General features: G+C 42.6%; 2 protein-coding genes across 2 annotated transcripts; one reads left to right on the plus strand and one right to left on the minus strand.

Moving 5' to 3' along the window:
* Positions 1-3,785: 3,785 nt before the first annotated feature.
* Positions 3,786-5,470, plus strand: LOC311148514 (secreted frizzled-related protein 5-like; the record flags this gene model as incomplete). The annotated part of the gene is made up of 3 exons (XM_084185495.1): positions 3,786-4,069; positions 4,467-4,732; positions 4,882-5,470. 3 exons carry the CDS (start codon positions 3,786-3,788, stop codon positions 5,190-5,192), a joined length of 861 nt encoding a protein of 286 aa, XP_084041621.1. The 3' UTR covers positions 5,193-5,470.
* A 1,447-nt stretch (positions 5,471-6,917) lies between these two features.
* LOC311148775 (homeobox protein DBX2-like) lies at positions 6,918-13,652 on the minus strand (the record flags this gene model as incomplete). The annotated part of the gene is made up of 4 exons (XM_084185736.1): positions 6,918-7,202; positions 7,823-8,007; positions 10,834-10,923; positions 13,343-13,652. The coding sequence occupies 4 exons, from the start codon at positions 13,650-13,652 to the stop codon at positions 6,918-6,920; spliced, it is 870 nt and encodes a 289-aa protein (XP_084041862.1).
* Between the last annotated feature and the right edge of the window lie 611 nt (positions 13,653-14,263).

The following is a 14,263-nucleotide window of genomic DNA, read 5'->3' on the forward strand; positions in this document are numbered from 1 at the left end:
GTGATACAGCCTGGAATCGAACCAGGGGGTCTGTAGTGACACCTCAAGCACTGCCTTAGACCACTGTGCCACTCGGGACCACTTACTCCCATGCTTTAGGCATTCTATATGGAAGGGGCAACATGCTGACTGACTACTCTCAGGATAGCCAAGCTAACAGACCTACAAATGATCCACAGCTCCAAGTACTATTATTTAGTATTTAAATACAAATATTGGAGTTTTTGATTTGTCATTCTTTTTGCTTGCCAAGTGAGAGGTGTTGCCATATTCATAAATGAGAACTTGCTGACATGGACATATAGGTTTAACAGCAGAGAAGTGGTTGGCAGTGTACAGAGCTCATTCCGCTAGTGCGGTACTGATTCAATGACCAGTTTGTCTGAACACCTTTTGTACAATAAAACCATGCAGGTGTTGACACACCACGATGATATAGGTGGATGCACCTAGAATAAGATGACCATTAACACAGAGACTAGTATGTTAGCTTGTCCAATGTAGTTTTACAGTGAACATATCTGTCTGTGTGGGAGTGTGCCCCTGTGACTCCACACTGGTCTTTGATAGACAGGTGCCCAAAAGAACCGTAGTCCCCATTAGTAGGCAGCTAGGGGCAGGCCACACATTACCAACACAAACACAGCGTCTACAGATAGGCAGGGGGGCCGTTAGAAAGAAAAACTGTCCCCTGCTGGGATAATGGCAGAGGGAGCTTGTTAAACGTATGGCACTATTGTTCTGACAAATTGGTCTGTGACTCTAATTGCCCAGTTAGGCCCCTCAGTAGCTCTCATCGTCTGAACCCAGGGCCCCGGCTCAGATCAGACTGGGGCTGGGCAGGCAGTAAAGCCTTACAAGAGTGTCGCTTGGCTGGGGCCAATGGAGCTCTGACTGGAGACTGAAGGCTGTGGGAGAGAAAGGGGCCAGCCAGACTGGGCCTATATTCATAAAGAGTCTCAGGAGTACTGCTCTAGGATCAGTTTTGCATTTAATATCGTAAGGAATACGATCCTACATCAGCACTCCTACTCCGAGACGCTTTATGAATATAGGCCCTGGGGCTTAGATTGGCTTGCCTAGCACTTCTACAGCCTCAGCCTCTGCCACTAGTCCTAGACCAAGCCCTATTACTGACTCAAGCCCTCTGGGCCAAGCCCATCAGAGATACACATCTGAACGTGGTTGTGGAGGCAGACATATTCCACACAACAATTGAATTGAGTTACTTATCAACTGTGCTTTACTTTTGTGATGCCATTAAAAGCTTGTGAGAGACGGAGGGAGTGAGAGAACCAGACTGTCATTAGAAGCGGAGCCTGGACCACCAGTATGCATCCCAGTGTGAGATCTCTTCTAATTGTCTGATGAGAGGGTAGGAGCATCCTGTGGCTGTCTGCTGCCAATATGACACAGTGTTCCTCCCAAACTGTATTGAAATACTTTTTCTGTGGTAATTAATATAATCAATCCTTCTCCAGGAATTGCTTGAATTGTTTTTATACCCTAATGTAGTGCTTGTCAGGGACTACAATAAAAATGTTTACTGTTGAGGGTACTTGAGGACAGGAGTTGGGAACCACTGCCCTAAAGTGCCATATAAAGCAGAAAAAGTAAGAAAATATGTAGTTAATTTTTGCACAAGCTTTTTAAAAGTAAAATAGTGAAGTTGGCTCTATGATTTGAAAGTGTAAATAATTGCCAAGAGAAATTGTACAAGATTTACACTCCACTCTGTATTTATTTGGAACGTGGAGCTAAAATTTGAGAATATACTCCAGCATTTTGGATTTGAGATCAAATGTTTTATATGAGGCGACAGTTCAGAATGTCACCTTTTATTTGAGGGTATATTTTCATACATATATTTTTTTACCTTTAGAAATGAAATCCCTTCATGTATCTAGTAAATTAACTTATAGTGTATTAAAGTAGTCAAAAGTGTATTATTTGGTCCCATATTCCTAGCATGCAATGACTACATCAAGCTTGTGACTCTTTTTTTATTTATTAATTTTTTACCTTTATTTAACCAGGTAAGCCAGTTGAGAACAAGTTCTCATTTACAACTGCGACCTGGCCAAGATAAAGCAAAGCACTGCGATAAAAACAACAACAACACAGAGTTACACATGGGATAAACAAAACGTACAGTCAAAAACACAATAGGAAATCTATATACAGTGTGTGCAAATGTAGTAAGTTATGGAGGTAAGGCAATAAATAGGCCATAGTGCAAAATAATTACAATTTTGTATTAACACTGGAGTGATAGATGTGCAAATAGAGATACTGGGGTGCAAATTAGCAAAATAATTAACAATATGGGGATGAGGTAGGTGGGCTAATTACAGATGGGCTGTGTACAGGTGCAGTGATCGGTAAGCTGCTCTGACAACTAATGCTTAAAGTTAGTGAGGGAGATAAGTGTCTCCAGCTTCAGAGATTTTTGCAGTTCGTTCCAGTCATTTGCAGCAGAGAACTGGAAGGAATGGCGGCCAAAGGAGGTGTTGGCTTTGGGGATGACCAGTGAGATATACCTGCTGGAGCGCATACTACGGGTGGGTGTTGCTATGGTGACCAATGAGCTAAGATAAGGCAGGGATTTGCCTAGCAGAGATTTTATAGATGACCTGGAGCCAGTGGGTCTACAAACTTGTTGGATGCATTTGCAGTTTGTTTTGGTTGTGTTTCAAATAAATATGGAGGGGAGTGTATGTCGTTATATGGCCTATTTACTGCCTTACCTCCATAACTTACTACATTTGCACACACTGTATATATATTTTCTGTTGTATTTTTGACTTTATGTTTTGTTTTACCCCATATGTAACTCTGTGTTGTTGTTTGTATCGCACTGCTTTGCTTTATCTTGGCCAGGTCGAAGTTGTAAATGAGAACTTGTTCTCAACTGGCTTACCTGATTAAATAAAGGTGAAATAAAACTATGACTGTCTGTGCTGCAGTCAAGTTTGATCAGATTGCTACAGTAGGTAGACAGAGCTGTAGCTTGCTGTTGTAGCATTTAGCATGTGCATCAGACTGTAATCTAGGGTCACATCAAAGCCCGTTGAGCCAGACAGAAACACGACTCTGCTAATGGGAGTGTGATCAGGGCTGGGCTCTGATCAGGACCCTTCTTCTCAGGAAACCCTCAAATTAGCAAAGGAGGAGACATGAAAGAGACTCAATATTGAGGAGACTGCCTGTCTGTCTATGCAGAAGAAATAAGCCTACTGTGTAAAATATTTTCACGTCAAATTTAATAACCAGTCAATGTTTCAGAACTTTGTCTCAAATATTAAGGTGTGTTTCATGTACTTCTGTCATTACAGCAGTGTACTCAAAACAATGGCTCACAAGAAAAAAGTGCAAATACATGAATACATAACTGCTCAGCAAAGTGGCGTATGTGAACTAAACAGCAGGAGGTATTTCTAATGTAGAAGTCAATGGATTTAATGGAGAAAATAAGCCTTGGAGACTGATAGTTTTGCATTGCAATGCCTTGGCTGTGATTGCTCTCATAATGCCCCCCGCCTCCATTCACCTATTACCCCCTCTCTGTCTGCAGTCATCACAAAACCAGCCGTTGTCTCCTCTCACACGTCGTCTCAGCCTCTTTGATAGGTAGTTGATAACAGTCTGATGGGGCTGGGCTGGCTGTATATATAGAGGGGGACCACTGGCACAGAGAGACATTACCTCTCCTACAGCAACAAGCAACAGCAGCACCTGTCTTCTCCTTCCTTGGATTCTCAGTCAGGACTTTGTTTCTCTTCACTATGGATCTCTTCTCCTTCACCCTGACTCTCCTGGTTCTCCTGCCCCCAGCCTGGGGCTTTGACCTGGGCCAGTCGACCCGCTGCGTGCCCATCCCCCACCAGATGAGTGTGTGCCAGGACGTGGGCTATTCGGAGATGAGGCTGCCTAACTTGCTGGGGCACAGCAGCCTGGAGGGCGAGGTGGTTCCCCGTTCGGAGGACTGGAGACCCCTGCTGCAGACCGGCTGCCATCCCCAGGCCCAGGCCTTCCTCTGCTCCCTCATCGCCCCTGTCTGCCTCGACGCGTAAGTCTATAGCTTTAGTTTTCCTTTTACCTGTCCTCTTCTATCTTCCTGTGTGTCTGTCTGTCTGTGTCTCTATCTATCTATCTATCTCTCTCTCGCTCTCTCTCTCTCTCTCTCTCTCTCTCTCTCTCTCTCTCTCTCTCTCTCTCTCTCTCTCCATACTATGCTGCTCTCTTCCTTCTCTGTCAATCTGCCTGTTCTTTCTCTCTGTTTGAGTCTCCCTATTTCCTTCCCCTTGAGAACTTCCCACTGCTAACTCCTTCTCAAGAGGGAACAATCCGCTCCTTCATCACTTCATTTTTACCCTCAGTGTGTTTACAATGGAACATTCCTATCATTTCCACACAGTGTCCACTGTGTTTTGAACCTAACCCTGTGTCTGTCTCTCCATCTCCAGGTTTATCCAGCCGTGCCGTAGCCTGTGTGTGGCCGTCAGGGACAACTGTGCCCCAGTACTGGCCTGTCAGGGCCATGTCTGGCCAGAGGCGCTGGACTGTGACCGCTTCCCTACCCAGGAGGACATGTGCCTGACCCCCCACCCCAAACACAGCAACAGCCACCTCGCCAAAGCATTGCCTAAGCCTGCATGCCAAGCATGTCCTTCCGTGGAGGAGCACCCTTCACTGAAGACAGTTCTGGACGCCCTGTGCCAGGATGATTTTGGTAAGCATGTGCAATAATGTACTGTATGTATGTGTGTTTGCATTGATTAGTATGTTATGCAGGTTTATTAGTGTGTATTTGTACCATACATATGTGTGTAGTTCTGTCTAAGCTAGCATACTCACCTTCTCTCCTCTCTCTTCCCTCAGCTGTAACAGCCAAGCTGTCTCGCCGGCGCCTGCCCTCAGGGGAGCCAGAGTTTGAGGTGGAGGGCCGGGTAGAGTTTATCCGCCAGGGCCCCCTGCTTCCCTACGACACCCAGCACCTCCTCCAGCAGTGGCTGCTCATCAACCTGCCCTGTGCCAACGTACTGGTCCGGCCCGGCCGCGCCCAGCTCTACCTGCTGACTGGCGCCGTGCAGCCCGATGGCACCCTGGCCCTCACCCGCCTCTTCCCCTGGCACAAGAAGAACAACAGCATCACAATAGCTACGCGCAAGTGGAAGCACCACAAGTGTTGAGTGACTGGATGATAGGAGTGATAGAATGAAAAATATGATCTCTGTTGAATCTGTGTTGCTTAGAATGGCGTCCTTACAGGACTGGACTCAAGATACAGTTTGTGTTCTCAGAATGGAACATTTTGAATATAAGGCCGGTTGAGTATATGATGTTTTCTGACGTTACTGACTTGATGTCAGAGGGTAGAGAAGCACAGTGTTAGAGCTGGACTCCCTCATTGACCCTCTGTTGCCCTCTGCTCCCTCATAGTAGCTCAGCTATAGCACACAGTAATAGAATGCACTCTAAAAACTGTACATAGTCATAGCTAAATGTAAATTATTTCTAAAGAGTATTATTTTCTATTTAGATAATGCCGTATTTATGTGTTTTGTATGTTGGATTTTTCTGTTAAGTGAGTGAAAATGATATGATAATAAAATGTCAATATTTACCCTATTTCTATTGAATTAGTGTTGGTTATTCTATCTATGATTCATACAGCATTTAAAATAGCCGGAACCTTACAGCCAAGTAGGTGAATGAAGAATGGTTTATTCACAAGTGCAGGATGTCCATATAGTGAATGGCTGATGAAAAGACAAAGACAAAACTATATATACAAAGACCAAAAAGGAAATTGTCTTACAAACAACACAGTTCCAGCATAACATCTGGCATTCGCCATAGTTGATTTGTACACTGTTACATTTATTTGGCATTGCATATTTGTAATATGTCATTTATTTGACATTGTCCCCGAGGTCCTTCGTTGCAAGCACAATCTTTATTGATGTACTGTATTCTTTTGTGAATAATAAAGGGCCAGTACGGCCAAAAACGTGATTTTCTTGTGTTTTATATATGTTTCCACACTATGAGGTTGGAAAAATACTGTGAAAATTATAATGTTGTTTAAGTGTAAGAGCTGGTTGAAAAGACCTCCTGAAATTTCAGCCTGTTTTGGTCAGATGGAGTTTTGGCCTGCCTGGTGACATCACCAGACAGCATAAGTTAATAGACCAATAACAAAGAGTTTCAAACCTCTCTGCCAATAACAGCTTGTTTTCAGGTTACATATCCCTCCCATTAGGCTCGTCCGATTAGGCCCCTCACTCAGTCCTAGCAAAATTCTTGCTTCAGAAATTGCTCTTTGCTAAGAAGCTATTGTTGTTTATTTTTTACCATTTTAATTAATAACAGTAAGGTACTTAATTGTTACCCAGAAATGATTTGATATTGAGATAAAAGTGGCTGCATTGGGCCTTTAAATACTTTAACTTATTACGTTTGTCTTGTCTTACTATTGCATGCTCAACATCTTGAATATTAACATGGAATGAAGAAATCAGTATTTAATGAATCATTTTATTTACAACAATTGTTTCAGTTAAAAGGGGAAGAAAAAAAACATTCTGAATACAGTCTTACATGTTAAAGCATTTATACATGGTTGTGTGTCGCTGACTAACCTGCAATGTGTGTTTATGTACAGTGTATGGTACAATAAAAGTTTTGTTTTTGAGATTTGTATTGATTATTCAAAAACACTTTCCAAAACACATTCAACAACACTTGTAATCAGTCTACAAAATGTTACTACACAATAGCAATCCACACAATATTAAAATGACAAGTATTTTGTTGTTATGGAGGGTTAGTCGTTTTATCCAATGGTCAGACAGTCCCTTTTCATTCATGCATCACAACACTAAGGCTCATCTTTCTCTCAGTCGCTCATCCTCTCAGCAGTCAGAGGTCATAATGTGTCTGTGCGGACTCAGTGGCTGTAGCAAAGTCACAGGTTCCTTGCATGGCTCTTTCTCTGTGGTAACTCCTGTGTCCGTGTCCCGCTGCTGTGATGGTGAGATGTCTGATGGCGTGCCCGTGCTCTCTGGTGCCCCCTTGCGTTCCTCTTCCTGGTTGCAGCCCCGGGACATGAGCTCCTCCATGGGGGAGCGGCCGCTGTGGGCCTCCTTCTCCTTACAGTTCCTCCACTTCATCCTCCGGTTCTGAAACCAGATCTTCACCTACAGTAGACACACAGGTCAGTGAGAGGTTCATATTGAGGTGCCAGTCGTTTTGTTTAGTCAAATCTAAGTCTATGATACAGCAGGGAGCATTATCTCTGTTAACTCAGTCTGTTTGAAGTGCCACAATTATAATTCTCTACAGGTAAGAAGTCAATTTAGACAAACACTTAGAGCATATGCAATCTTAGTCTACTTCTCTGCTTTTCAAATGTAAAATCAGACAGAAATATCTTCTACCAATCAAACGTTACAGCTGTTTTAGTAACCGCCTCAACTACATTTTCTGTCAACTTTTACAAACAACTGAAATGTTGACCACTTTCCCAGCACTTTAGACAAAAGCTTAGAGCGTATGACATCTTGGTCTACTTCTTACAATTATCACAGTAGTGATCGCAGTATTGTAATAACATTTTAAGATGAGGGACACTTACAATAGAAGTGACTCTAGATATTTACTAAATCTAGGCTGGAGCACCCAAGTAAGACCCAGTAAGATGTGTTTGCATGCAATGAGGAGGTGAGATGAGAAAAAATATGATGTAGCATGGGATGTAAAATGGGGTTGTAATGGTGATCTCCGACCTAGACTGTAGATACAGCATATGGTATCCTACCTGGGATTCCTTCAGGCTGAGATCTGCTGCCAGTTTGTTCCTGTCTGTCTTGCTGATGTACTTCTGTTTTTTGAATGTTTTCTCCAGCTCCTTCCTCTGTTCCTCAGAGAACACCGCCCTCCTCAGGATCCCTCGCCGGGATTTGGGACTCGTATCCGGGGACCACATCAGAATATTGGCTCCCTCTGGAAGGTCAGAGGTCAGAATCATTCATATTAATGTTTGTATTCCAGCTAAAAATAACCTGACTTGAGGAAAGGCAAATGTAATTTATTGCATTGTGTTATTATGGATGTTCTCTGTTGCATGAATGCAATGGCACATTGCCCTACTAAAGATACAAATACCAATATTTTAATATGGAAATGTATGTAATGTGAATGAAGTCAATAACAAGAAAGCATTTTGTGGACTGAAATAGAAAATCATCCAAATTAATGAATGGGCAAATGATCTGCTCAGATTGGTATTCAAATGCATTATTACTCTGGCTATCATATCCAGTCCAGTCCAAAGCACTGAATACATCGTCATACTGATTATATACTTAACAAAAAATGTTACGCAGTATGCAACATTTTTCAAAGATTTTACTGAGTTACAGTTCATATGAGTAAATCAGTCAATTGAAATACATTAATTAGGCCCTACCTAATCTATGGCTTTCACATGACTGGGAATACAGATATTTTTTTTATATTTTTTTTTATTTAACCTTTATTTAACTAGGCAAGTCAGTTAAGAACAAATTCTTATTTACAATGAAGGCCTACCCCGGGCCAATTGTGCGCCGCCCTATGGGACTCCCAATCACAGCCGGATTGTGATACAGCCTGGAATTAAACCAGGGTCTGTAGTGACACCTCTAGCATTGAGATGCAGTGCCTTAGACTGCTGCGCCACTCGGGAGCCCCCAGTTGGTCACAGATACCTTTAAAAAATGGGCCTCACAATGGGCCTCAGGATGTCGTCACGGTATCTCTGTGCATTCAAATTGCCATTGATAAAATGCAATTGTGTTTGTTGTCTGTAGCTTATGCCTGCCCATACCATAACCCCACTGCCACCATGGGGCACTTTGTTCACAACGTTGACGTCAGCAAACCGCTCGCCCACATGACTCCAAACATGTGGTCCGCGGTTGTGAGGCGGTTGGACATACTGCCAAATTCTCTAAAATGACGTTGGAGAAATTAACATTAAATTATCTGGCAACAGCTCTGGTGGACATTCCTGCAGTCAGCATGTCAATTGCACACTCGCTCAAACAAGGATATAAACTAATTTGTGCACACAATTTGAGATAAATATTTTTGTTCAGTGTAAAAGGCAGACTCACTCATCTACTAACTGGCTTACTTCCTCACTCACTATCTACATGGATTGTGTCCATTTTCTGTCAATCTTATACACACTTACTCTCCACTACTTACTTTGCTTCAATCTGTCTAATTTAACAAAATGAGGGTGACTAAAGAGAGAATGGAGACCAGTTTTCACCAGGGAGAAAGAGATTTGGTGAAGAGCAATCCCACGCTGCCTCACTCACGCACAACAAGAGTCAAGTGGAACATTTTACCAAATCCCATTGAGCAATGCCTTTTTAATCTGCACACAGACCACCTCTGGGGTGCACGACAAATCTGCACACAGACCACCAGACCACCAGACCACCTCTGGGGTGCGAGTAACCGGTTTAGATGCGCTCCTCAGGCCTCAATTGCTTCCACTTAAATGGACGATTAACAGGTCACTCCCGGGGGCTACGTGTGTGTCCCCCCTCTCTTGGTCTGAGTGCACAACCCTGAGGGACCTGCCAAAAAGGCTGTTCATTGAAAGAACACAACTCACTGGCTCAGCGCTCCTCACTAAATATTTTCTCTTGCAGGTATGGGCCCGGTTCTATGGGAAGATGAGCTCGAATAAGTCTATACACTTACATTGAGTGTTTTATGTTCCAGTCAGGGGGCTTTAAATGGACAGGAATGAGAGTGAGGTGACAGGAGAAAGGAGGGAGTTGAGGAGCTGGGTTCTGTGTCCACACAAAGAGCTAGTGGGCAGCCCCCTTTCTGCAGAGGAATAGCTGTTTTCTGTGTTTTTGTGCTTTGTAGAGTTCATTGCTGCGGTGAAAAATTGCAGCGGGGTCGTGTGTGGATGGGGGAGTGAAAGTGCTGATTGGTCACGGCTGGGCATGGCATTGTCCTGTTGCTGGGCACTGTGGGAAAGTGTCAGCCCACTAAGAGGGTTCAGGGAACCGGGGGGGGGGTCTACTGAGGGATTATATTTTCTGCCTCACTTGTCAGGAGTCAAAGGACCTAGCAACTAGCATCACAACCCTGACAGAAGTTAGGAGAAATCAATGCTTCCCTCATCATGAGACTTTCACTATGAAAGGTTAATACAGATTATACAATAAATCCAATTACATAACACAACTCAAATCCATATAGATGCTGGTTTCATGGAAATGTTTTCTGATAATCAGCTACACTAAATCATTTTAAGAGCCTCATAAACACAAACAATCCCCTCCTTTGGCAGGTTGGAACATTAGCAGTTTGGTCACACTGATTCAATTATCACAGTTGGACCAACTATCAGCCAAACGGTCCTATGTGCTGAGGCTCAGCTCACTGAAAGCAATACGAATGTCACACAGAGACCAATAACAGGATGTTACAGTGGCATACCACTAGTCATTACAGTCCTAATCTAACAGAGACGAGATGCTCTGCATATTTGAGTGAACCAGTGTGCGTATCTATATGAGTGCAAATGGGGGCCTCAATGCCCATAAATGCACCCCCCCTCCCGCTCCACAACCTCCTTCCCACCCCACCCCTAAATGGTCTAAATAGCCGTGAATGGTCATGAATAGCAGTGCAGAGAGTTGAGTGGAGAATTAGCTGCTTGGCATTGCATCAGTAATTAGCCGTAGAGAGTATGGGAGACCCTGCTGTTAATGCTGAGAGAGGGGCTGAGGCATCGCTGATGAAGTATTAAACACTCACTGGAGAAGACAGGTGGAGGGCTGGACCCACCACAGCACACTGCTGCCAGCACGTACTGAGGGCCCCGCAGAAACACACTGCTCAACAGGCCTGCAGAGAGGAGAGAGAGAGAGGGAGAGGGGGGAAGGAGGGAGAGAGAGAGGGGGGGAGAGAGAGATATGGGGGAAAGGGAGAGAGAATAGGGAGAGAGGGGAAGAGTTAAAGTAAAAAATAACATGGGCAGAGAGACATATAAGGTGAAAGACAGGATCTCTTTAAGTGGATTGTATTACTTCACCCAGCCCCACACACTTAATTATACTGGATTTTATATACTGGAGTTTCCTGGTAGATTTTCCCCACATGTTCCATTATTCTGTACAGTTGCTCAAAGGGAATAGGAGAGATACTTAATGGTGCAGTTAAGAGTGCCTCTCTCACTTTATAACTACTGGTGGATGTTATCCACTTCATATGTACACTGAGTGTACAAAACATTAGGAACACCTGCTCTTTCCATGACGTAGACTGATTAGGTGAATCCAGGTGAAAGCTATGATCCCTTAAATCCACTTCAATCAGTGTAGATGAAGGGGAGGAGACAGGTTAAAGAAGGATTTCAAAGCCTTGAGACAATTGAGACATGGATTGTGTATGTGTGCCATTCAGAGGGTGAATGGGCAATACAAAATATTTAAGTGCCTTTGAACAGGGTATGGTAGTAGGTGCCAGGTGCACCGGTTTGAGTGTGTCAAGAACTGCAACGTTGCTGGGTTTTTCACGCTCAACAGTTTCCCATGTGCATCAAGAATGGTCCACCACCCAAAGGACATCCAGCCAACTTGACACAACTGTGGGAAGCATTGGAGTCAACATGGGCCAGCATCCCCGTGGAATGCTTTCAACACCTTATAAAGTCAGTGCCCCGACGAATTGAGGCTGTTCTGAGGGCAAACGGGGGTGCAACTCAATATTAGGAAAGTGTTCCTAATGTTTTATACACTCAGTGTATATACTGTATTCTAGTCAAGGCATATCCTATAAAACCTCTGCTGTACACACCTTTTCTATTCATATACTGTCCATAATGTCTATACACACAATTTACATTTTACATTTTAGTCATTTAGCAGACGCTCTTATCCAGAGCGACTTACAGTTAGTGAGTGCATACATTTTCATACTGATCATATACATATATATTTATATTCCGGACTCTGACGTTGCTTGTTCTAATATTTCTTTATTTCTTAATTCCTTTCTTTTAATTTTTTTGGATTTGCGTGTATTGTTTTGTATTGTCTGGTATTACTGCACTGTTGGAGCTAGGAACATAAGCATTTCGCTACACCCGCGATAACATTGCTAAATATGTGTACGTGACCAATACAATTTGATTTGATTTGAGATGGAAGCTTATACATTTCTCTGTAACAAAATCCATTCATTCAATAAAAACATTACATATTGCATGTTTTGGGTAGTCAAACGGTAAACATTAGAGGAGCAACTAAAATGTAAAAACTAAAATGTTTGACTTTCGTTATTGCCATGTGTATAACTACGTGTTATCTTTTAGAATGGGTATTATTTGTAATAAATATACATCATAACCTGCAGATAAGATAAAGTTTCTAATTTTTTTGAATTGTATTTACTTTGTTAAAAGTAAAACACATAAAGAAAATGTCAGTCACACTTTATTTTCTAGATAGTCCATCTGTAGCCTCCCATGTAGCTCAGTTGGTAGAGCATGGTGCTTGCAATGCCAGGGTTGTGGGTTCGATTCCCACAGGGGGCCAGTATGAAAAATATATTCACTCACTAACTGTAAGTCGCTCTGGATATGAGCATCTGCTAAATGACTAAAATGTAGATGCTCTACAGATGGTCATACTATCAACAAAACTATATGTTGATAAGTTAGGTTTAGAATAAGGATTAAGGTTAGTTGAAATGTTACTGATAGTTAGTGGAGCATCTGCAGATGGACTATCCAAATAAAGTGTTACCAAAATGGTAATATAGCAAATGGAATTTGTATCTGATATTTTGAACTGAAGGCATGGAAGAATAAATTGATAGGATGAAGTGGTTACACTTCCTTACTGTGTCTTTTTAATGAGAAATCTATATAAATAGGATTTGTTCTGAACAATAAGTATTTTCTGTATTTTCATTTAGACTGATTCTAAATGTTTCAAATCATGTTGCATGTATTTTCACGAGGGAGAGCACAGAATCAAAATAACTGGTTTGGTCTAATCTAAAGCGTATCAATTTTAAATAGACAATATATATATATATATATATATATATATATATATATATATATATATATATATATATATATATATATATATATATATATATATATATATATATATATATGTATATATAAATCGTAAACACCAAACAAAATCAAATCACATTTTCCCCATGTATGGTTTCAAGGGCCTACACACTAGATCTCACAATCACTAATATAATACAATACTATCATCATGTAGTGTATTATATGCCATTGTACCTGAGTTTGGCCGAGGAGGAAGCCCTCTGTCTTTGACTCGTTCACAGTTTTTACTCTGGCCCTCATAGACAACATGCTGAGGGCCCCAGGTTCTCCTGTGGGGGCCGGTCGGGAGCCCGTTGAAGAGCCCACTTGTTGGTCCATTTGAGGTGGGCGAGGAAGAGGATGAGGAAGAGGTTGAGGAAGAGGATGGCAATGCAGAGTGCAGCAGGTTGTCGATGAGGAAGCTCTTCCCAGAGGTGCCAAAGCCTGGGTGAGTAGGAGGTGATCCTGCCGCCATATTCTGCTTCTGCTTCTGACCTGCGATCATCCCGTTCACTGTGACCCTAAGGAATGCTCCCTCACTCACCTCACAGCACAGCCCATCAGTCTCAACAGTCACAGGGCCAAGTGACAGAAGAGACACAAGTTTGAGATATAATCCCTCCAAGACTGCCCAGACCAGGGCCAACTTCATTAAAGTCCCAGGAAAAGAAAAGCTCTCTCTCTCTCTCTTCTTCTATTCTCTCCTTCTCTTCTCCTCCAGGGTCTGCACTTTGCTACAGGGCTGCCGCGTGATTGGCTAAGAGGCTCTAATGTGATTCTCAATTCAGATAAGACTGGGTGCATTCTGGAGTGGCAGAAGGTGGGTCCGACTCCATTCATTATGTCAACTTGCCTATTAAATGATAGACACCCGATACAATGGACTGCTGGCCAAAGTTTAACGTGCACCAAGCATATTTCTCAGTCCTGCAGTAAATAGTTTTCTCTTTTCTGCAGCTACCTTAGAGCAGCCATTGTGTCCCATAGAAAGGCATGGAGGCAATTAAATAGTTTGCAGCTCATTTGCGCACACAATGCATAATAATATTATTTGGTTTGGTTTGATCTAGGTCACTGTTTACGTATTAATTTTGATGCACGATGACCAAATAGAAA

The sequence above is a fragment of the Coregonus lavaretus genome, assembly GCF_964263955.1.
Source record: "Coregonus lavaretus genome assembly, chromosome: 21".
In the NCBI taxonomy this organism is placed as follows: Eukaryota; Metazoa; Chordata; class Actinopteri; order Salmoniformes; family Salmonidae; genus Coregonus; species Coregonus lavaretus.